Source organism: Phoenix dactylifera, chromosome 6 (genome assembly GCF_051530095.1).
Source record: "Phoenix dactylifera cultivar Ajwa chromosome 6, Ajwa_hap1_PhDact_Kaust_v1.1, whole genome shotgun sequence".
NCBI lineage: Eukaryota > Viridiplantae > Streptophyta > Magnoliopsida > Arecales > Arecaceae > Phoenix > Phoenix dactylifera.
In genome coordinates, this window is record NC_143195.1 from 2,038,766 (window position 1) to 2,063,908 (window position 25,143).

The window sequence follows — 25,143 nt, forward strand, 5'->3', positions numbered from 1 at the left end:
AGATCCTTTTTTTTTTCTGAACTAAAAAAAGTTGTTCTATGGTGAGATTCTAGTTCAGGTCACCACCATTTAACTCCTAGCAAGTTTTACCAACTGAACTAGATGGCATTCCCAACTTTATATAAATATATATATATATAGTAAAATTATTTGATTCAACGACGAGCATAAGACTCAACCCTCGCCCAAGAGGATCTCTTCATTTTCCTTGATAACCCCTTGCTTTAAATAAAGATAAATAAACCAATCTACCTGATGTTTTTGAGCAAAATTGGAATGTAAGCGGCTTACCACACCCAAATATAAAATTGGAATACCAAACAACTTCGAACACTTTTGAACCCACCCATCTTGCTGGTTTGACTAGATAAACCAGAGGCCAGGACCTCTGCCCAATCAAAGAAGGCTAAAGAAGGGGAGGAGAAGGCATGAATCATGAACTACACGGCTCAAAGGCGAAGGCAACACTTTTGCAGACATCACTAGGACATGATCAAGCCTTGGTATGATCAAATTCAACTTGAAATGAAGCATTTGTTTGATTTCAGCTTGAAATTAGTTTTAAACCTTAAATGCGAAATCAAGCTCAGACTGTCTCATTTGATCAGCCAGCTAACACTGCTACCTCAGCATGATGGTGACAAACTTCAGCAACATCTTTTTGCCAAGCATAGCTGAAGCACACCTGGAAAACTTGTTCGCAGGTAATTTGAAAAGTAATAGTGAGAAACTGAGAATACACAGGAACAAACAAAGAGCAAAACATTATAGCTTAACAAATCCCAAGTCCAACTGCATACACAAAAAAGCCATCAACTGAGACATTTCAGTAGACTCGAGCTATGACCTGGATGAACGCAGTACCTTGCAGGAAAATAGGCAAACGATAAACTGTCCTGCCACAATGCATATCTCCCAACTAACATCACCTAAATGCACCTTGAGTTATATATAACTTATCTTCCAATGTGTGTACATCCAAACCTTCAGCTAGAACAAACATGCTCAACGTTGATTCTCCCTCCGCCTCACATACCGGGTCCTGTCGTTGTATCTGGGTCTATCTTGCGCTCTCTGCGGCACCGGCTCAACCCTCCGCTGCCTCTCTGGAGATCTTTGCACAATCTCCCCATTCACAAACAACTCAGCTGCAAAGGTCGTGGTTACAAGAGGTTCTCATCAAAATATGAACAAATTGCTTTGCCTCAGATTAATATGCTGGATGAAAATGGAATGAATAAGCTTTGCCAAAACACACATAATAGGATCGAACAGGCCAACAACAGACCATTCTTGAATACTGAATACTCTATTTATGAGTTGCATGTGAAAATGCATCTGAATAATAATTAATAGAGATTCACGTGTCTCATCTCAGCTAAAACTGCAACTTCATTCAACACAAGATATGCGGACCAAGGCAGAGAATGTTGATGTTAATTTCCATTAGCATTAAAAGTAAGAAATTGCCTGGCAAGGCTCCTCTACTTTACCAAGATGTCAAGATGGACTAGATATTTAAAAACAACAGTTTTTGGGTAGCAACAAACAATCTGTTTTTAATGCGATATAATTTGTGATTAAAACTAACATGAGGCATTTTTTTTTTTGTTTTTGTGATTAAATGAGACACTTCTTTTGTGTTGGTGTGTGTTTGTTGTTGGGGGAGAAGGATGACAGTGGAGATACCCTATAGAAAGCATGGTTATTGGGATTTGAAAACAAAATTGTTCTCTCTCTCTCTCTCTCTCTCTCTCTCTCTCTCTCTGTGCACGCGCGCGCATGCATAGATGCATATGGCTACCAAAGATTATAGATCTGGGATAATTTAACTAAGTTCTATCTAAGGATTTTAGATTAGGGATAATTTAACTATAATCTAGATAAATTCGAAAAATACCTAAAAATAATTAACTCATAAATCATAATTAACTTTTTTCTAATGCATTTCATCTCAACTTTGCTCCTTGGTTCAAAAATATCTTTCTTCCTCCTCTCTTGAAAGTTCTTAGAGTCCACATATACTAAAATATTGCTTTTAGAGGCTTTGAATTCTTTCTTGCTAAATCAGATTTTCTCTCACCTCTTGCTTTTAAAGTTATTATGAGCAGTAGTAACAATACAAAAAACGTGCTATTCTACCAATCATGACACTCACTATTCAACCTTATCAACATTCACAAAATAAGATATTAGTTTTACATTGACAGGTTCCTTGAATATTAAGCAGACCATTGTATACTAGTTATTAATCATCATTTTATGTTTGAACAACTGATAAAGTTGTAATAAGTAACAAAAGAACCCACAGGACACATTTCATTGATTGATATGAAAAGGAAAAGGACTCTCATAAGATGCGAATGAATAATAATCAATAATGATTTAAATGTCTCATCTCCGCCGAAACTGCAACTCCACTCAACACAAGAAGTGCAGAACTAAAGGAGAGAGTTGATATTAGTCCATTAGCATTCAAAACAAGAAACTGCCATGCAAGGCTCTTCTGCTTTGCCAAGATGGACTAGATATTGAGACAGCAATTCCATAAACAGCCTATCTTTTGCCTCTTATGCAACAAAGTTCATTTGCAATGTACATGTGCGTACAGTGTATATGCCCTTACATGGGCGGGAGTTGGGAAGAGAAGATGGAACTATCTTGACCACCCCCCAAAATAAATAAATAAATAAATAAATATAAAAAATAATAAATAAATAAAATAAATTCTTCTGCTAAGAAGAGTTTGACCCCTCCAAAGATTCTTGTGGGTGAAGAGCATTGAAGGCAAGTTCATTCAAAAAGGAAAAAAGAAAGATGCTTAGGAAAAAAATGATGCCTGAACTAATCGAGTACAAGGGGCAAATAAAATGTAGCCAAAAATAACAAGATGATTCTATGACTAATAGAAGGCCTTTTAAGCACTGCAAACTTATGGGGGGTTTCCCTCAAAACTTCCTTTTTAAAAGACAACCAAATGAAACCTTCTGGCACCTCTATTGTAGTACAGTATAAATCTTAATGATTAAAATGTCTCATCCTAGCCAAAACTGCAACTTTACCCAACACAAGAAGTGCAGGACCAAGTTGGTATTAGTCCATGAGCATTCAAAACAAGAAACTACCATGCAAGGTTCTTCTGCCTTGCCAAGATGGACTAGATATTGGAGACAGCAATTACATAAACAACCTAACCTTTACCTTTTATGCAACATAATTCATTTGCGATGTAAATTGGTGGACGGTGGACATGCCCTTAGACGGGCGGCAGCTGGGGAGAGAAGATGGAACTTATGTTGAGCAAACCACAGACCCCCCCCCCCCCTTTTTTTCTTCCTCTCTTCTGCTAAGACAATAGTCTCAGCCCTCCAAAGATTCTTACATGGGTGAAGAGCTTTGAAGCCAAGTTCATTCAGAAAGTAAAAAAGAAAGATGTTTAGGAAAACATGACGCCTGAATTAATCAAGTTCAACGGGCAAATAAAATGGACGAGAAAATAACAATAATATGATTTTATGACTAACAGAACATCTTTAAGAAATGCAAAGTAATGGGTGTCTCCCTCAAAACCTCCCTTTTAGAAAACAACCAAATTAACCTTTCTGGCACCTCTACTGTAGTAGAGTAAAAAGTAAAAAGACAATAGTCTCAGCCCTCCAAAGATTCTTACGTGGGTGAAGAGCTTTGAAGCCAAGTTCATTCAAAAAGTAAAAAGAAAGATGTTTAGGAAAACATGACGCCTGAATTAATCTAGCTCAAAAGGCAAATAAAATGGAGGAGAAAATAACAATAATATGATTTTATGACTAACAGAACATCTTTTAAGAAATGCAAAGTAATGGGTGTCACCCTCAAAACTTCCCTTTTAGAAAACAACCAAATTAACTCTTTTGGCACCTCTACAAAAGAACACACATGACACAATGCATTGATTGATATGAAAAGGAAAAGCACTCGCATAAGATGCGAATGAATAATAATCAATAATGATTTAAATGTCTCATCTCCGCCGAAACTGCAACTCCACTCAACACAAGAAGTGCAGAACTAAAGGAGAGAGTTGATATTAGTCCATTAGCATTCAAAACAAGAAACTGCCATGCAAGGCTCTTCTGCTTTGCCAAGATGGACTAGATATTTGAGACAGCAATTCCATAAACAGCCTATCTTTTGCCTCTTATGCAACAAAGTTCATTTGCAATGTAAATGTGCATACAGTGTATATGCCCTTAGATGGGCGGGAGTTGGGAAGAGAAGATGGAACTATCTTGACCACCCCCCCCCCCTTCAAAATAAATAAATAATAAAAATAAATAAAATAAATTCTTCTGCTAAGACAAGCGTTTGACCCCTCCAAAGATTCTTGTGGGTGAAGAGCTTTGAAGGCAAGTTCATTCAAAAAGGAAAAAAGAAAGATGCTTAGGAAAAAAATTATGCCTGAAGTAATCAAGTACAAGGGGCAAATAAAATGTAGCCAAAATTAACAACAAGATGATTCTATGACTAATAGAAGGTCTTGTAAGAAATGCAAACTTATGGGGGTTTCCCTCAAAATTTTCTTTTTAAAAGACAATCAAATGAAACCTTCTGGCACATCTATTGTAGTACAGTATAAATCTTAATGGTTAAAATGTCTCATCCTAGCCAAAACTGCAACTTTACCCAACACAAGAAGTGCAGGACCAAGGGAACAAGTCGGTATTAGTCTATGAGCATTCAAAACAAGAAACTGCCATGCAAGGTTCTTCTGCTTTGCCAAGATGGACTAGATATTGGAGACGGCAATGACATAAACAACCTATCTTTTACCTTTTATGCAACATAATTCATTTGCAATGTAAATTGGTGGACGGTGGATATGCCCTTAGATGGGTGGCAGTTGGGAAGAGAAGATGGAACTATGGGTGGCAGTTGGGAAGAGAAGATGGAACTATGTTGAACAAACGACAACCAAACCCCCCCACCCCCCCCCCCTTCTGCCCTTTTTTCCCCTCTTCTGCTAAGACAATAGTCTCAGCCCTTCAAAGATTCTTACGTGGGTGAAGAGCTTTGAAGACAAGTTCATTCAAAAAGTTAAAAAGAAAGATGTTTAGGAAAACATGATGCCTGAATTAATCTAGTTCAAGGGGCAAATAAAATGGAGGAGAAAATAACAATAAGATGATTTTATGACTAACAGAACATCTTTTAAGAAATGCAAAGTAATGGGTGCCTCCCTCAAGACTTCCCTTTTAGAAAACAACCAAATTAACCCTTCTGGAACCTCTATTGTTGTAGAGTATATATCTTAATGGTTAAAATGTGTCATCTCAGCCGAAACTGCAACTCGCTCAACACAAGAAGTGCAGGACCAAGGGAGAGAGTTGATATTTAGTCCATCAGCAATTCAAAGCAGGAAACTGCCATGCAAGGCTCTTTTGATTTCCCTAGATAATTAGTTGTTTGAGACAGCAATTCCATAAACAACCTACCTTTTACCTTTTATGCAATGAATGTAAATTGGTGGACAGTGGATATGCCTTTATATGGTTGGCAGTTGGGAAGAGAAGATGAACTATGTTGAAACCCCCTTCCCCGCCCCCACCTCTCCATTTTCTTCTCCTATGACAAGATAGTCTCCTCCCTCCAGATACTCCTATTTAGGTGAAGAGCTTTAAAGGCAAGCTCATGCAAAAAGAAAAAAAAAAGAAAGATGCTTTAGAAAAAAGATGCCTGAACTAGTTGAGTACAAGGGGCGGTAAAATGGAGCCAAAAATAACAATAAGATGATTTTATGACTAATAGGTCTTTTAAGAAATGCAAAGTCATAGCGGTTTCTATCAAAATTTCCCTTTTGAAAAACAACCAAATTAACCTTTCTAGCACCTCTATTATAGTAGAGTATATATCCAGTGGAAATTACCATTATATTGATATTATAAGCATCATAAAAACATTATCTAATAATTGTAAACAACGTATGCCGAACCGGCCCATACCGACCGGTACAAACCGGTCCGGCCAGCTACCGGTACGTCGGAGCCGTGGAAACCGGTACAGGCCGGTTCCGTGCCGGAGACGAAGAATATGAGGAGAAAAAGAGAGAACGCGGGGAAGAGAGGGAGGGAGACCACCTTCGGCCGCCATCGGAGAGCTGCGGAGGGGCGTCGGAGGCCGGTGGGGGGGCAGTGGAGCCCGGCAGGGGGCGGAGGAACCCGCGGGGGTGTGGCCGCGGTTTTAAATTTGGGGATTTTAAGTGGTCGGCAAATCGGTTGCCGACTTCACTTAAAAATCCCCAAATTCCCCCCGCCGGCCTCCGACGCCCCTCCACGGCTCTCCGATGGCGGCCGAAGGTGGGTTCCTTCCCTCTCTTCCCTGCGCTCTCTCTGGTTCTCTTCTTCTTCCCCGGCTCCGGCGGGGAAGAGCTTCCTGGTTCGTACCGCCCGAAGCACGGTACAAACCGGCCTGTACCGGTCCGGTAGGCAACCGGTATGCCTACCGGATCTGGTACGGATTGTAAACGTAACAAATGTTGATCAATGTAATGAAAAGCTCACATAGACAATGAAGATGAATATAAATAATAACCTACAGCAGTATGAAAGTCTCATCTCAGCTGAAACTGCAACTTCACTCAACACAAGAAGTGCAGGACCAAAGGAGAGAAGGTTAATATTCAAAGTAAGACATCGCCTCGCAAGGCTCTTCTACTTTGCCAAGATGGACTAGATACTTCAACATAGTTTCTGCTTATCAGCTATCTTTTTTCTTTCACTCTGTAACATAATTCATGTGGCTTCCTTCAAAGGAAAAACAGAGATATGGAAAAAGTCAACAACGTACAGCAATAGACAGATTAATGAATCAGCAACAAGCCGAAACAAAAGATATAATCTAGCCAAGACCGTGGAATACAAAGATGAGTTAGATGCTGAAAAAATGTAACATAATGCTCACAAATTCAATGCAAGTAACCATGGTATGCCATAACATATCGAACCAAACAGTTGGAACGCACTATAACGTACCAGTTTGGTACCGGTATACGATACAAATGATGTACCAATACTCAGTATGCCAAACCGGGCTCCGTACCAGTCATACTGACACAGATAAGGTAGCACCGATTCAGGATCCATTACCGAGACGGCATACCTTGCAAGTAACAATTCATGAAATAATTAAGGATCAGTTTTTCAGTTGTTGATAAGCTAAAAACACTTACCTCCATAGTCCTTATTCTCAGGATCAACATAAGAATCTGGAAGCACAAACAGAACACCAGGAAGGCCTGTAATCAAATCGAGACACTCGTCATAAAATGCATAAAACAGGGGGATGCCAATGCAATGCAAGAACTCTGAGCAATAACATCTTCAAATTAATAGAAAAATTGAATCAATAAATATTTTACCAACATTCAAACAAAATTAATAGCTACTATGTTGCAACTAATTGAAATCTTCAGAACTAATCTATAGAATGATCTCAGAAAATGATAATAAAAAATGATTCATAATGCAAAGTTACAGAGGAAACTGTAAAACCATAGCATTGCCTCACAGAAATCTGACTACAAACTTGTCATTGCTATCTTATGGTCGTTTCCAAAGCAATTTCTATACTAATTTGCCTGATCTGCTCTTTTCTGTGACTCTTTTTTAAAAAAATCATCCTGTCAAATGCTCATCTATAACATCTTGCTGAAGGGAATGTGACACAACGTGCGACTCCATAAATGAAAGGAAGGCATATGTTTGGAAGGCAACATAGATGGCAGTTCTATTCCAAAGAGAAATTCCACAAGGACTTCCAGAAGATAGCGTTGTCCCACAAATTACTCCACTAAATTGAGGAACGCATCAGTCTGGCAATATCACTAATAAAACTTGCGCCATCTACTATGCAGCCGTGGCTTTTACATTTTCTGGAACAACAGCTACGGATCCCTGGTTGCTAAATTATATTTACGTGAAACAATAATACTGACCTTCAAGCTTATTTGATGTCTCCTCGTCAATCTCGCACCCAAATCCAAAGTACCGCTCACAAGACACATTATAAATTTTCTTCTTAGCTTCCTCCTCACTAGTTTGGCACAAAATAAATGAATCAACCATAAGAATGAAAACGTTAGAAGAAAAACAAGTGAGAGAACAAAATGCAGAAAACTGAAAGTGATAAAATCAACAGTCCCAACTAATATCAACACAGAAAATGCTAAAAAAAAATAGGATTTGTTCAAGAAAAGACAGATTTTTCACCTGCCACCTAGATCTTAGCTACATGCCCCAATGTGTCAGAAAGCCAAGTCGAATAAACCTTCAGTAATGCTCCAAAGATGACATTTTAAAGACGATGGGGCAAAGCGAATAATATTTTCAAGAAGAAAACCGTATAAAACACCCCCACAACTCCCATATCAGAAAAAATAAAGAAACTATCCCTTTTTCCACAAACTACTAAGGAAATCAATACGATTAAAGGTTACAAAACGCTTTACAACGATCAATACCTGCCGACGACCTTGGCTAGGGTTTGGATGTAGCAGTCGATCATCTGCTGCTTGGTGGCCCCCTCGCCGCCGGGCTTGTCCATGACGATGAGCCAGTGCTCGTAGTCGCACCCGGGGAACAGCGGCGCCATCTCCGTCGGTGGCCGGTCGCTGAACCCACCGCCCGACCCGGAGTTCAGCGGCGAGTAAGCCGAGTCACCAGCCCGCCGGGCCATGCACCGGACCGAGTTGATCCGAGCCGCCCCCAGCCGGACCGCCACGCGGGAGAGGCCGGGCGACGAGGGGCGGAGCCCGAGGAGGCCGGCGGCAAAGGGGGAGGACGCGAGGAAGCGCTTGGAGATTATGAGGGTGAGGGGGAAGCGGGAGGCGGCGATGGGGGAGGAGACGAGAGCTCGGGCCACGACGGCGGCGGCGGCGGCCATCGGAGCGCCGGAGGAGCGAATAGGAGCGAGGGTTTTGGGTGCGGGTGGGGGGCGGTTTGGGGAATATTTATCCATCTCGGAGAATATCTCTGGGGGGTGATATCGTGTGAGGACTCGCTTAATCAGTTTTGGTGTATAGGAGAAGGGAGGATATGGCTCCGCTCTGCTCTCATCTTGAAGTAGCTGTGTGGGATGATGAATGGGTGCGAAACAAGGATTCATCTTCCTTGGTGAGAATCCACCGTTGAAACGTGCAATAGCCACTTCGAGATTAGTGCAAACTTTGGCTTTCTCTGTTGGGCTTATTTCTCCTGTATAGGCACAGTATACGGTAGCCTTCTGGAGGAGCAGCAGCAGCAGTGAGACGTGGGCAAGGTGCTTTGAGTTGGGTATCATCTCATGGAAGTTTAGGCGTTTAGTATATCCTGCATGGGTTCAATGTAAACTAGTTTCGTATGATGCATAGTCAGCTGGGAAGTGGGTGTTTAAACTCGTTTTGTTTGTCCATGAATAATAGTCCCACATTGACTATGCACTAGATAAATCTTGGATACTTATACAAAACCAAAAAATTTAAATGGTAACTTCCAGCTAGTCATTTTAAGTGAGGTCTTAGGTTGTGACAGATGGTGTCGGAGTGGCTCGGATCTATAGCTTATGTGAACTAAGAAGCACTGAAATATAGGCATTATGAAAATTTGTGCAAGCATGTGTTTAGTCCTACATCAGCTATACACACGCTAAAACTTTGATACTTTTACGTAACAAATTTGTTATTGTTATTATAGTTGTTATTGTAACAAATTTGTAATATTATTATAGTTGTTATCATACTCAAAATTTGTAATATTATTATAGTTGTTATCATACTCAAAATTTGTTATAGTTAGGCTTATATGTACCCTATACATACTATTGTATTCAAGCAATTTATATATAAATTGGAATTACAAAAATTTCATCTTATCCATCTTCCCTTGTTTCTTCCATTTTCTTATCATGGTATGACAGAAATTTATACTATGATAACAACTCAGATTAATATCCTTTTTGGTGACTCTCCTATTTTTTTGCATAATAAGAAGTAGACTATTGTCTCCAGGTCCAACACTAACGCTGAATATAAGGCTAATGTTGATACTACTTATGAACTTCTCTAGCCTGGATGATTATTATAAGATATTTGAGTTACTCATCATGGTACTACCACCTTGTGCTTTGATAAGCAAAATGCTATTTAGATTACTCATAATGATATTTTTCATAAGCATATTAAATATATTAAAATTGATTGTCACTTTGTTTGCTAATACATTTGCTGTGGTATTGAACAACTTTGTTCTATATTTTTCACTAACTAGAATGCATTTATTAAGGCCCATCCATCTAGACATTTTTGAGACTTAGTTTTCAAACTCATGCTGGTTTTCACTACACCATCTTGAATTTAAGGTGGAAAATTTTTATAACCAACATAAAATATTAATAGAGTTGTTATCATACTTAAAATATGTTATAGTTAGGTTTATATATGCTATGTACATATATACAAATCAAAATTACAAAAATTTTATCCTTCCCTTCTTCCCTCGTTTCTTTTTTTTTTCTTCTTATCATTAAGAATGCTAGAGGTCATGGATTTCAGTTCCCCAGGACATCAATTGTTTTTTTTTTTCTAATTAAAACTCATGCCGTGTCTCGATTTCTTTCTCTTTCCATGTGTGTGTTTTAAGTTGCATATAGAGGAGGGTTTCACAAAAACATAACCAACCAGCAAGCTTGTGATCCAATATGGGTTCCTTCAGCAAACTGGGCACAAGATTTCCTTGATCTCCTTCTGGCAGATGCTTTAGAGGAGACGATGGACCTACTTATTGAATTGTGAACAAACAATGTGACCATTCTAGGGAAGGCATAAAATTTATCAAAAATCTGTAACTTTTTGGATAAATATTACCTAGGCAACACTTGGATTGAAAAATAATTTATCCATACTTCTTTATGCATCAATCAGAATCTATTATGTATATTTTTTTGTTTTACAGTTTTTCAGGTAAGTTGCTATGATTTATCCATCTTTCCCTTAATACATTTTTATGCTTCTAGACCTAATTTATATGTTTATCATGTAATGTCTTTTTATATATGATTGGAGCTCAATTTTCTCGTATAAACTAGGCTTTCTGCCCATACAAAATTGGAATAGGAAGGGAAGGGGCTAGCTGATATAATGTCTTCATAAAAGGAAAAAAATAATAGAATCTATCAAACTAAATAATAAAATGATCCAATCTTTATTAAAGAACAACAAGAAAGAATCACCCATGACCACCGGCGAGAAAAAAAAAAGTAAAACTCATTGATTAGAAGAAAAAGAGAGAGATTTTTAAAAAAAAATATGAAAGATTTATCAGAATCCACCGATCTTTTGGCTGGAAATTAGCTAGAGATTGCAGCAATTTCGCCTGGGTCAAGGTTCATCATAGATGATGAGAGCAAGTGAGAGGTGAGGAGTTTGTTAGCATATCAACATAAGAAGAAGCATCTTAGATATAAAAAATAGGACAACTTTACACAGTTGATAGAAAACTAATTTATTCATTTGCCAGATAGGTAAGTGCTTCCACCAATCTTATAGGTAAATGTTGCATATGAGAAATTAATTTAGCAACCTTACTTTTTTGACAGGAGCATAAGAATATGGGTAAATTGGTTAACGAAAAAGTTGACCAACATTTTTTTTGATATTTTGCCCCCAAAGATAGAGCCCAAAGGGATACCTTGTCTACCCTAAAGCATCCATTTGCAGAAACCCTAAATTTATATGCTATCTATAAACTACCATTATACAAGTCAACTGGTTTTGCATTTCCATTTGGCAAGATATGGAAAAAAAAACCTAGTGGCTTAGCTTTCTATTATAAAAAATAGGAAATAGAAAATCTATTTTTTTCAGAGCCCATTCTTTGGTAGAAAAATATTACTATAATTATATTATTATAATTATTACATATTTTTAAAATATTATTATGATATAATAATTTAACTATTATAATTAGTATATTATATTATATTATATTTATATTAATATTATAAGGAGATATTATTATACTATTTAAAAATAATAGTAATTTTATAACATTATTTTGTTAGTAGTTGTTATATATTATTTATAATAATATAATTTAGTATATAATATTATATATTATCATATGTTATAATATATATATTAAATAACCAACTTTTAAAGTGTATAATATATAATATATAATAATATATATGATTAATGTATTATATCATATATATATACAACATTATATATTATAATATAATTATAAAATATATTATATTATATAAGGAGGAAGGGTGGTGCCAAGGTTGAGAGGTTGGGCAGAGAGGATAAGAGAGATAAAAATCTACTTTAAAAAAATAGTAGCAAAAGTTTTTCATTTTCATTTTTTTCAAAAATAATGAAAATTATTTGAAAAAAAAAGAAACTACAAAATGAAAAATTAAATATATTTTTTGAATTGAATCTCGTATTTCTATTTTAAAAAAATATAAAAAAAGATCCGAATTAATGGAGCATTAACTTGACTTCGTGCTCTATTCCTACTTCACATCTACATTACTTATGTGAACAAATCATTTCTACTCGGACTAGCACGTGCTGAAGACTTTGGACATAAAAAATTTTGAACTTAATTCCAAGTAACATATGGCAACTTTCTAATAATTAAAGACCCTATTCAGTCTTTTTTTTTTTTTTGACCAAAAAAAAAAGACCTTGGATATGGAAAATATTTCTTTTGGCAAGAAGGCCTCAATCGATAGTTGACCATCTTGTACTTTAAGTAACACTTGCGTGGAAATTTTCGGTTGTACCTCGTGTACCTACTTGTTTGGTAGTAGTAGGAAGATTTGGTTGGGTGCCACGTCAGAATGAGGACGTCAAGGGATATATTGTCAACCATAAATTCAGAATCTAGTATTTAAAGCCATGTAGCAGTTAGATAGCTCTTAGTTTATTACAAGGGTTAGTTGGATCCTCTCTATCCTAGATAAATTATACACACCATTTCAGCCGTGTACCACAGCAACAATCCCAAAAAAGATGAGAAAGAGGATAATCCGAAATGCCGCATGATATATAAAAAAAAGATAAAAATTAAAAAAAAAATATGATAGGCATGGTATATCATTGATATGGCGTACTCTATATCTGGTATAATTTTTTCTATAATTTTAATCATATGTGTTGATATTGTGAGGACTCATGCGAACGTGTATTTAGTTTCATATAGATTATTTGCTGGATGGATCTTGGATATTTATATAGAATCAAAAAAGCCAAATAATACATTCTAGCTAGCTTTTTTGGACGAAGTCCTGGATTGTTATAAATAGTATTAGAACAGATCTGACCTATAACTTATATGGACTAAGAGACACTACAGTATGAATTTATTGGGGCTGACCACGAACCGATTATAGTACTTATAATTATATTGAATGGATTTGAAGCCTTAGCCTGGATTAAAAAAATTAAATAATATTTTTCAGCCAACATTTTTGAGTAAGGTTTTACATATATATCAACCATCATCTCATATGAATCTCACATTAATGACGTAATTGACTTGCCAAGAAACCTCACCACGCATATTCAAAAAGTAATATATGGTTTCGTTTAAGTTTGTCTTATGACGTATCTTATGCTAGACAGAAGGGGTGTGATTTATTTTATGTAGTTAATAAACTAGTAACAGTTTGCCAACCTCTCGTCTATTCTTAATAACTTCTCCATATCAAAAACAATGCATTTCACTCTAGACATAACATGGGAACAGTTTGCCAACCTCCCATCCATCCATTTCAGAAAAAATAGAGATAAAAATAGCATATCATAATAAAATGCAAAATATAAATTATATATAGATCCCAAAGTTGTCCTGTTTTGCACTCAAGAATGCAACAACCACAATGTTTTGCGCATCTTTTTGGAAGAGGTTTTTTGGAAGAATCAGGATAGAGTTTTTTGTTCTCTTCGTCGTATACTTTTTTCGATTTTATTGTGTGCGTTGACACACTACTGGTGTGAGTAACCACTATATATATATATATAATCTTTCGCTCGCTAATGCCTCTTTTTCTTGTAGGGCTCGTTTGGTTCGTGGGAAGCATTTTTCCTCCTAGAAATATGATTCCTGAGAAACAAATTCCTAGAAAGAGGATGCTTAGGAAAGTATTTTTGGCATGTTTGGTTGACCATGGAAAAGTGACAAATTTCCAAAATACTTATATTTGGTTAGCCATCCATTTTTCTGAAAAAGTTATGTATAATTCCTATCATGCCCTTAATAAAAATTAGGCCTTTAATGCCTTTTTAATACTTCTTTAATGCTGAAGGGCTTTTTTGGAAAAAAGAAAAAATGGAGTGATTCCAGCATTTTAATACTAATACAGATACAAATAAATTCATTAAATGCAAATTGTTTCTTTGGCCTAATTACTGATTAGAATCATATTTTCATGGGAATACAGCTTTTCCGTCTATCTCTTTTGAAAACTCCAACCAAACAAGAGGCATCTCATTACTTTCCCGTTGACCATATTTTTCTCCTTTTTTCGTGAACCAAACGAGCCCGTAGTGTGTGTTGGTGGCAACACGGAGTAGATAACGAAGTATTAAACTAAAGGTAGCAAAGAATGATTCTCTTCTCCATCCACCTCCTCTCTTTTAGTTTAATCTTCTACAACGGTACAAGTCACAGACCCAATCAACCCAATACAACTCTATATATGTATGTATAACAATGGTAGCAGGCGTTATAAAAGCCCTTCCATCTTACTTGTATGGTATCTACTCCAAACTCTGGATAACCCCAAACATGTCCATTACCATCCTCCTATTCCTTCTTCTCACTTCTCGCCTCGCCTCGCCGGTTAATGGTGAAACCCAACGGCCGGTGCCTCTCAACAGCACCGAAGACCTCAAGACATACATAATTCATGTACACCCGAACCTCGATTCCACTTCATCGGATGATCCTGATGAACTTGAGAATTGGTACGAGTCCTTCTTGCCCTCCAACATTCTGGGCTCAGGTGAGGCACGGTTGGTCTACTCCTACAGCAGTGTCATCAATGGCTTCGCTGCGAGACTGACCGACGGAGAGCTGGCCGACGTGAAGAAGAAGGTCGGCTTCCTTCATGCATACCCCGACCGGCTGATTCCTCTTCAAACCACACATACACCGGAGTTCCTCGGCCTCCGATGCGGCTCCCCGGGCTTCTGGAGCGATGCGAAATTTGGCAAAGGCGTGATCGTCGGCGTTCTCGACACTGGAATCTTGCCCACCCACCCTTCTTTTGATGACGATGAGATGCCACCTCCACCGGCAAGGTGGAAGGGGTTTTGCGAGTTCGGTGCAAGAGAGTGCAACAACAAGCTCATTGGTGCAAGAACGTTCACCCGAGGAATGAACGCTATGAAGGGACTGGACGCCGGTGCAGCGCCGGAAGCACCGTATGATGAGGAGGGACATGGGACGCACACCGCCGGCACTGCCACCGGCATGTTCGTCGAGAAGGCCAACGTCGCCGGCCAGGCCGCCGGTACTGCCGCCGGGATGGCTCCTTTTGCTCATCTGGCGGTGTATAAGGTGTGCGGCGCAAATGGATGCCCGTCTTCCGACATACTTGCCGGGCTGGACAGCGCCATCAAGGATGGAGTCGATGTTGTATCGCTCTCCCTCGGGGGATCCTCCGTTCCTTTCTACAACGACGCCGTCGCCATCGGCACGTTCAGCGCCATGGAGAAGGGCATCTTTCCGAGCTGCGCGGCGGGAAATTCGGGGCCGACCTCCCGCTCCCTGTCGAACGAAGCGCCATGGATTCTGACGGTCGGCGCGAGCACCATGGATCGGGCCATTCGGACCACGGTGGAGCTCGGCAACGGAGCCACCTTCGATGGAGAGTCTCTCTACCAGCCTAGCGACTTCCTCTCCACCCTGGTTCCTCTTGTGAACCCCCAGCTCCGGAGCGGAGATTCGCTATCCCAGCTCCGCGAGTTACAGACCGCCTTGCTACCTTTGGTGTTCCCCGGCGTGCTCGGAGGAACTAGCGCCGCTCTCTGTCTCTCTGGCTCGCTGAACAACATCGATGTCAAAGGTAAGGTGGTGGTATGTGATGGCGGCCAGATTAGCAACGTGGACAAGGGTGTGACTGTCAAGAAGGCCGGAGGCGCGGCCATGATCGTTGCCAGCACCAGAGTCGAAGGATTCACCATCCGGGATGATATCCATGTCCTTCCGGCGTCCAATGTCGGCTATGCCGACGGACTGAAGATCAAATCCTACATCAATTCGGCATCGGCTCCCACGGCGTCGATCACCTTCAAGGGCACGGTGATCGGAACTTCTCCGGCTCCGGCGGTCGCGTACTTCTCCTCCAGAGGACCTAACATGGCCGACCGAAACATCCTCAAGCCGGACATCGTCGGCCCCGGCGTGAACGTTTTAGCCGCGTGGCCCATCGAAGTTGGACCGCCGGGCGCGACATCCATGTTTAACATAATCTCCGGCACGTCCATGGCCACACCCCACCTTAGCGGGATTGCAGCACTGCTAAAAAGCACACACCCTGACTGGTCCCCGGCGGCGATCAAGTCGGCGATCATGACGACCGCCGACTTAACCGCCAACGATGGCAGCATGATTCCTGACCAGAACTTAGACCAGGCCGACTTCTTCGCCGTCGGAGCCGGCCATGTGAATCCGTCGAGGGCCGACAAACCGGGCCTCATCTACGATATCAACTCCGACAACTACACCGCGTACCTCTGCGGCCTGAAATACACCGATCGGCAGGTCAGCGCCGTCGTACGTCGCTCAGTCAAGTGCTCGAGCATTAAGAAAATCTCCGGCGCAGAATTGAACTATCCTTCGTTCATGGTGATCTTGAACACCAGAAACGGCTACAAATTGGAGGTGACGAGAACGGTGAAGAACGTCGGATCGGCAAGATCGGTGTACAAGGTGCAGACGATGTCTCCGGGAGGGGTGTCGGTGGCCGTAAAGCCAACGCAGCTGTCCTTTTCCAAAGTCAACGAGGAGGCGCAGTTCACCGTGACCTTCTCCAGCGATGGCAGAAGCAAGGGATATAAGGAGGGGTTTTTGACGTGGCTCATATCCAATGGAAGTATAAGCGTCAATAGTCCAATAATGGTGGCGGTCCAGTGATATAAGGAGCCATGGAGGCCATGAATGCACGCAGAAGGGTTGGCTTTCTTGGGGTGCATACCTATGATCTTAGAAATAAATGTTGAAGTCGTGTTCGTCTTTTGTGTTGGATAATAAACTTATTCTTATGATGATGTGGCATCTAACTAGCATCCTAGCTGGAGAGTCAAAGTCAAATCAAGGTTAAGAAGGTGAAAGGTTAAGGGTCAGAAAAGTCATTATAGAAGGTTAAGAGTCATAAGTTGTAGAATGTGAAGAGTCATGAGTTATATGAGATTTAAGAGTCGTGGGTCACGGGTATATCAAGAGTCATGAGTTAAGATATTAAGGGTCAAGAGTTATGAGTTACATGTAGAAATTTTTTAGAGTCACATGAAGTCTATATAAAGGGTTGTAAGCATCCATTTGTATGATGTGAAATAAATAAAAATTAGGGGTAATTAATGGCCGGTCCAGTGTTGGACCGGACTATAATTTTTAGTCCCTGTTTACTCTATTTGTAACAGCCGGTCCATCCCGTTTGTGCCGTTATGTTTGAGACGAAAATAACCCTGAGGTACATACCGAAACAGCCGGTCCATCTCGTTTCTCTCTTTCTGTTTGAGACGATAATAGCCCTGAAGTTCCCTACGGATTCGGCTTCATCTCTTCCCCTTTTTCACTTATCTTCACACGTAAATAGCGGATTCAAATTTCCCCCATTTTGCAATCCTATCTCCCCACGAAAATTTCCATCTTCCTCACCGATTCCGGTTGATCTGGTGTCCCCCGTTTGAAACCCTAAGAGCGTAAACAAGTACCCACCGGGAAATCACTCTTGCTCCCGACCGAGAGTTCCTCTGTCGACTCTATTTTCCGGCCGGTCTCCGACTGAGAGCTCTGAGACGACGGCATTTTGTCGACTCCCACACCTGAAGCTTTCCTTGACGCTCGCGTCTTCGCCCTGATCGTTGGTCGACGGCGCTTCGTTCGACCTCGCTTCCCAAACCCTCTCCGAGGCATATTGTCGGTTCTTCGACGGTTTGTAAACCCTGGATCATAATTTCTTGATTTGGTTGTCGTAGCAATAAACTGTAATATAGTATTGTTGGGCATTTATTTTCATAATGTGCGAATGCTTAGGATTTAATTTCTTTCGTCCTCTGTTCGTTGTTATAGTTTATTAAAATCATTCATTATCCCGTCTATGTTTTACTCAATTATATGTTTCTATTTTTCAGTTGATTTTATTCACAATTTGTGTTTGAATATATTTGTGTTGCAGACAATTTTCATGGCTCCAATTAAGACTAAACGCAGAGCACATGCTGTTGGCCCTAAAAATATGGTCAATGGTAGGTGCTACTTCAGCCATTTTGTTAATTTTATGGTCACCCTAGTTCCGTTATTGTCTCATGAGCAAAAGGTTAGGATCACCGGCACACCTTTTGGCCATTTGCTAGGTCTGCCATATATTAAACAGAGTAGGCCTGTCCTGGACACTCTGCTCTCCTTCTGGGATGACGAGGAGGAGGGTTTTTGGTTTGGTAAGGTTTTAGTTCCTTTTGTAGGAAGCGATTTTGCACTAATTCTTGGTTTAAGTGCGACGGGCGATGAGGTAGAACTGCATAGTAAGGGGAGGGTCACGTCTGACCTCATCATCCGTTTTTTTGAGGGGGACCATAAAAAAGCCAATAGAAATGCAGTAAAGAATAGATTACAATTTCTTGGTGGAAAGAGCGGACAACAAGATGTAGAGGATTTCACAAAGTTGTGGGTTCTATATGTCTTTGTGACTATCCTCTTTCCAACTATACACTATTATGTTCCTAAGGCATTATGTTCATATCTTGATGATTTAGACCGCTTAGGTTCATATAGTTGGGGTCTTGCTGTTTTTGCTTTTCTTCGCCAATAAATACCTAGTGTAGCCGATAGTGTGCAGTCAAGGAATATCACTGGGAAAGGATCGGCTAAATATATGAATGGCTGCACGGTCGCTTTGGTGGTAAGCATCTTAATATCTATTTTTAATTTCATTGTTAAGATATGTATTTACTTTTAATTTTATGTTTATATTGATTTTTTGCAGGCATGGGCTGTTGAGCATGCAAACAGCCTTGTTGGAAGCCAACGACCCACCTTCATGTATCCACGTCTCCTGCGTTGGAGCAATGTCTCATTTCCTCGCAAGGTGGACGTGATTTCTGAAATCATGAAGAACTTAAAACGATATCAGGTTTGACTTATTATTTCTTACATCGAAAATAATTTGAGTTGATGCCAAACTTAAGTTTTCGCTTGCATCAGGTGATCGAGAAGCTAGAGCCTAGAGAGGAGGAGTTGCACATTCTCTCGCGAGGAAGGCCACGAGACGTTGCTTCCATAGAGATGCGAAGAGATGATGCATTGGAAAAGGGTTTACAAAACATTTTCAATGTTTGTACAGAAATCTTACAATCATTCTAGACTTTCGCACGTATCTTTCAATTGGCGGCACACACTTATGTACATATGGCACACACCTCTCTTGTAGATAGACATCATTATTTCTTGGCAGCACACACTAACAACCGCTACGCACACATCTTTCATGACTTGGCACACTACTATAAATTGATGGAAAAATATTATTTCTATATGGCACACACTTATGTACATAAAGCACACACCACTCTTGAATCTAGACATCATTATTTCTTGGCAGCACACACTGACAACCACTCGGCACACATCTTTCTTGACTTGGAACATTCCTTTAAATTGATGGAAAGTTCTTATTTCCATATGGCACACACTTATGTACATATGGCGCTCACCACTCTTGCATCTAGACATCAATACTTATTGGCAGCACACACTAACAACCACTCGGCACACATCTTTCTTGACTTGGAACACTCCTGTAAATTGATGGGAAGTTCTTATTTCTATATGGCACACAATATATCATATCTCGCACACCACTCTTGCATCTAGACATCAATATTTATTGGCAGCACACACTAACAACCACTCGGCACACATCTTTCTTCACTTGGAACACTCCTGTAAATTGATGGGAAGTTCTTATTTCCATATGGCACACACTTATGTACATATGGCGCACACCACTCTTGCATCTAGACATCAATATTTATTGGCAGCACACACTAACAACCACTCGGCACACATCTTTATTGACTTGGAACACTCCTGTAAATTGATGGGAAGTTCTTCTTTCTATATGGCACACACTTATGTACATATGGCGCACACCACTCTTGCATCTAGACATCAATATTTATTGGCAGCACACACTAACAACCACTCGGCACACATCTTTATTGACTTGGAACACTCCTGTAAATTGATGGGAAGTTCTTCTTTCTATATGGCACACAATATATCATATCTCGCACACCACTCTTGCATCTAGACATCAATATTTATTGGCAGCACACACTAACAACCACTCGGCACACATCTTTCTTCACTTGGAACACTCCTGTAAATTGATGGGAAGTTCTTATTTCCATATGGCACACACTTATGTACATATGGCGCACACCACTCTTGCATCTAGACATCAATATTTATTGGCAGCACACACTAACAACCACTCGGCACACATCTTTCTTGAAACACTCCTGTAAATTGATGGGAAGTTCTTATTTCTATATGGCACACAATATATCATATCTCGCACACCACTCTTGCATCTAGACATCAATATTTATTGGCAGCACACACTAACAACCACTCGGCACACATCTTTCTTCACTTGGAACACTCCTGTAAATTGATGGGAAGTTCTTATTTCCATATGGCACACACTTATGTACATATGGCGCACACCACTCTTGCATCTAGACATCAATATTTATTGGCAGCACACACTAACAACCACTCGGCACACATCTTTCTTCACTTGGAACACTCCTGTAAATTGATGGGAAGTTCTTATTTCTATATGGCACACAATATATCATATCTCTAACCATTATTCTTTCGCAATAGCAATAACTTTAAACCATTAGGCATCTATTTACTTGCATTCGGTATGCACTTTTCACTTGCCGGCATACACTTAGCTCCATTTGGCACACACCTATCTTTTCTACGCACATCATTAATTCTTGCTAGCACATGCTTACAAACAACTTGCGCACATATAATTTCAACAGTCTTTAACGAAATACATACAGTTAGTTGGATAACTCTTTTGTTTTAGTTACCTTCATCTAGCCATAGGGAACCTCATCCAATGGAAAGCATAGAGAAACGCATGAGATTGGTTGAGAGGTGTTTAAGAACACATGGCTTTAGTTTACAAGACCCTGAAACTGTTGGGGATGACCAGGGGGGGACGATCGTCGGTTGGTCCTGATAGATAAGAGGTTGTCCATAGTCGAAAAGGTCCTCCAAGATAAGGGTCTCTTGTCGGATGACCAACGAACTGAGCATGCGACCGGTTCTACTATGGTAATCAAAGTTTGACGAATTATTAACTCAATCTTCTTGTTGAACTTGTATTTTTGTATGACTTTAATACCACACATTCTCAGGTGAGGGAAGATCATACTGCAGTTGGTGAAGCTCTGGATCAAGCTGCAGCGGAATTAGAGGATTTGCAACATAGTGAAGAAATGGTGGAGGTTTGTAATTATTTTCTTGACATCATTATTTGATTATAGATTTGTAGTGTATATTGTTGTTACATAAAATGCATATTCCTATCAGGTTATTTGGCCCACTGATGTTCAAGGCGAAAAGTTCCTTCGAGATGCCACACCTTTTGATGATGCTATGGATCAATGTGAAGCGGAAGAAGAGGATATGCACCATAGTGCAGATGACTTGGAGGTAGAGTAACTTTTGCATCGTAAGGCAAATTATAATTTGACAATTAAATAATTATTGTAATTTACTAAAATTGCATAATACTAGCAAGTTATTTGGGAGAATGATACTCCTTGCGAGAAGAAATGTGGATCGACCACCAAATATGTCTCCTCCTTATGCAGGCGCGTGAAGTTTGGAGCACGCGAGAGAAAGGCAACGGAGAAAGCAAAAGCCATATCCCAATTTCCGAAGACTTATAAAAGGGCACACAAAAAACAGAAAGTCAACAAATTGGATGATTCGCCCGATTACTCAAGTAAGTTTCTGTTGCCTATAAGTACTGCACTTATGGAGCTACACAGGTCTACTCCAATCGTCAAAGAAACTCTCCCTCCTAAAGAGGTATAGCATTATTTTCATTTTTCCTAAAATTCTATATCCATATGTCAGCTGCTGATTCAATATCCCATGTCTTTGCTAACTTATATTGTTGTCTTCACTTTTAATTGTTCTTAGCAATTACTACAATCCTGTGACATAATTGATGTTGAGAGATCGGCGTCGCCTGAAAGGTCAATAAAAGTGGCACCAAAACTAACGTATCACGGGAAGGGAGAAGGTATACTTCCTCTTTACTATGAAGAAGCTATTGATTTCTTTCTACAAGGAAACAACTTCGAGTAAGTTTCTTTTATTAACTGTGCAATTTCACATTTCTCACAAATAAAGTACCTTAAACATGTCAATGAAATACGTAGGCAAACAAAATGGGAAGATGCAAATAATTTGAGACCATCATGCACTGGTGATGCCATAGTCCAGCTCCTTCATGATGGGCCACTACGCAGTGATGTACGTAAATTAGAGACGTACCTCAGTTTAATCTATATCATTTGCTTATTTAACATTTTTTCTGAAGTACAGGTCATGAACGTGTATTTTTCTGTGTTGGAGCTATTCCATCGAGAATACGTTGAGCCCGTTGATAATCCAAGTATTTACATGCGTTGCGAGATACAGGTTCTTTACATCAACATTTTAAATTAGAGGAACCACGTTTTGAAACATTTTAATTGTGTGCCATTATAAATTTAATAGGCTGCTGTAGTTCAACATCTTTCAAGCGTTCGTGATGTGACAGCTGATGTTACCAGAAAGATTTTAGATTCTTTGCAGCCTAGTATTCAGAAGTGGTTAGGGCAAATTCAACTTTTCGATCTCGAACAGTGTAGATATTTATTTATTCCAATGAATATGGGATGGCATTGGTATCTAATTGCTCTGGACTTGACGAACCAATGTTTTGAATGCTACAACTCGATGTGGAGCTTCCATGTACCAGATGACGTTATCAAATATGTGGGTATCAATTGTACAATCTTTTACATCGTTTTTGTTTTTAAATTGAATCACAAGTTAAGCAGATATAATATATTGTGGACATTCTTGCAGGCATCATTTTTGAGACACTGGCTAGAAGATTGCGTTGGATACCATATCCCTGATTGTCCCGTTCGAGAAATTAGAGAGTGCGCACAACAGACACTAGATAGTGTGGATTGCGGGGTGTATGTGCTCATATATGCCGAGGAACTGATACGTGGCACTACCAGACCATTACCGGAGGAGTTCAAGGATCCCTCTATGTACAGGACCTGGGTTGCAGAAAAACTATTGTTAAATACTCGTTGTCTTACAATTGATAGGTTCTGGTCGTGGTATGACGAGAAGAAAAAATAAGCATAGAGAATAGAGCCTTCAGATGTAAAACATTCTTATAACAGTTTTAATTTCTGTGTAATTATACTGGTTGACACAGTTATGACGATTAAATTGAATGATTTTTCAACAGTCTAATTTGCCTATATCTCTTTGCTGTCGTGCTATATAAAGGATGCAATGACAATGTGTCTTTGTTGATTTTTGTGACTCCCCGCCATCATTTTTTTTTGTGCCATGGTGTGCCATGCTTCTGATGGCACAATGAATTTTCTGAAATGCAAGAAGCCAGTTGAACACAACCTCCAGGGATAGACTACAACAAGTGTGTTCCAACCAAACGTTGATGTATGCAAACATTAACAAATTTTGTGCCAAGCTAGGTGCCATGGTTTGTCATGCTGCATTTAATTGATTGGGATACTGATTTTCTTACAGGTATGTTTTTATTTTAGTTGAAAAGCAGGTTTTGAGTAAAGTAATGACCAACTTTGCAATCCTTGAGTGTACGGGACAAATATGCAAGTACAAAGTGAAAATCATGTTTCTGTTGAACACTAACTTCCGAGACAGGATTCAACTAGTGTGTTCCAACCAAACGTTGTTGCGTGCAAACAGTAATTAATTGTGTGCCAGGAATGTAGAAGTGTGTTCAATTGTTTTAATAGAAGTCTCAGTTGTGTGCTTGGGATTTATATGTGGGTTCCACTCATACTTAAATGCGTTCCAAGCATAGTTTACTGTTTGCGAATCATCTGAATTTCAAGAAGCTTCTGTCTTATATTTGTCCAATATCATCAACAATAATAGTGTGCCGGGGCAAATGGCACACTAAAGTATCTGAAATTGTTTCAAAGCAACTCAAAAATCTGACATTGTCTAAAACAAGTGTGTTCCAAGCAATTGTTGTTGGGTGCAAACCTTCAAAAAATGAGTGCCAGGCTTTTATAAGTGTGCACACCACATACTGAAATGTGTTCCAAGCATAGTTTACTGTTTGCGTAGAATGAACATTTATGTGCCAGGCTTCTAGAAGTGGATTCCAATCATACTTAAATGCGTTCCATTGCAATCCAATGAAGTGTGCACCAGTATGGAATGTGTACCAGGATTCACAGATTCTGTTCGAAGTACACTTAACATGGTGCCAGGAACTTTCAATGAATTTTGACAGTGTGCCTTGGTGTACCATATTATATTAACTCCTTTTATTTGCTATAAATACAGTGTTCCAGTACTAATAAACGGTGTGCTTCGGATTACTGTATGCTGCGTAGTACATATGTCTGACATGTTGCACAACCAGAGGTGTGCCTTCCAAGCATAGTTTACTGTTTGCGTAGAATGAACATTTATGTGCCAGGCTTCTAGAAGTGGATTCCAATCATACTTAAATGCGTTCCATTGCAATCCAATGAAGTGTGCACCAGTAGTATGGAATGTGTGCCAGGATTCACAGATT

The 25,143-nt window shown here is 39.5% G+C and overlaps 1 protein-coding gene and 1 pseudogene across 2 annotated transcripts; one reads left to right on the forward strand and one right to left on the reverse strand.

The window, feature by feature from the left end:
* Positions 1–737: 737 nt before the first annotated feature.
* On the reverse strand, positions 738–8,977 carry LOC103716650 (multiple organellar RNA editing factor 2, chloroplastic-like). The gene is made up of 4 exons (XM_008804739.6): positions 8,495–8,977; positions 7,970–8,067; positions 7,205–7,270; positions 738–1,148 (listed from the first exon to the last, which is right to left on the reverse strand). Exons 1-4 carry the CDS (start codon positions 8,914–8,916, stop codon positions 1,006–1,008), a joined length of 729 nt encoding a protein of 242 aa, XP_008802961.2. The 5' UTR covers positions 8,917–8,977; the 3' UTR covers positions 738–1,005.
* Positions 8,978–14,717: 5,740 nt separating this feature from the next.
* On the forward strand, positions 14,718–17,771 carry LOC103716669 (subtilisin-like protease 4 pseudogene; annotated as a pseudogene). The gene has a single exon (XR_015987785.2). The product of XR_015987785.2 is annotated as a subtilisin-like protease 4 pseudogene (transcript).
* The last annotated feature ends 7,372 nt before the right edge of the window (positions 17,772–25,143 follow it).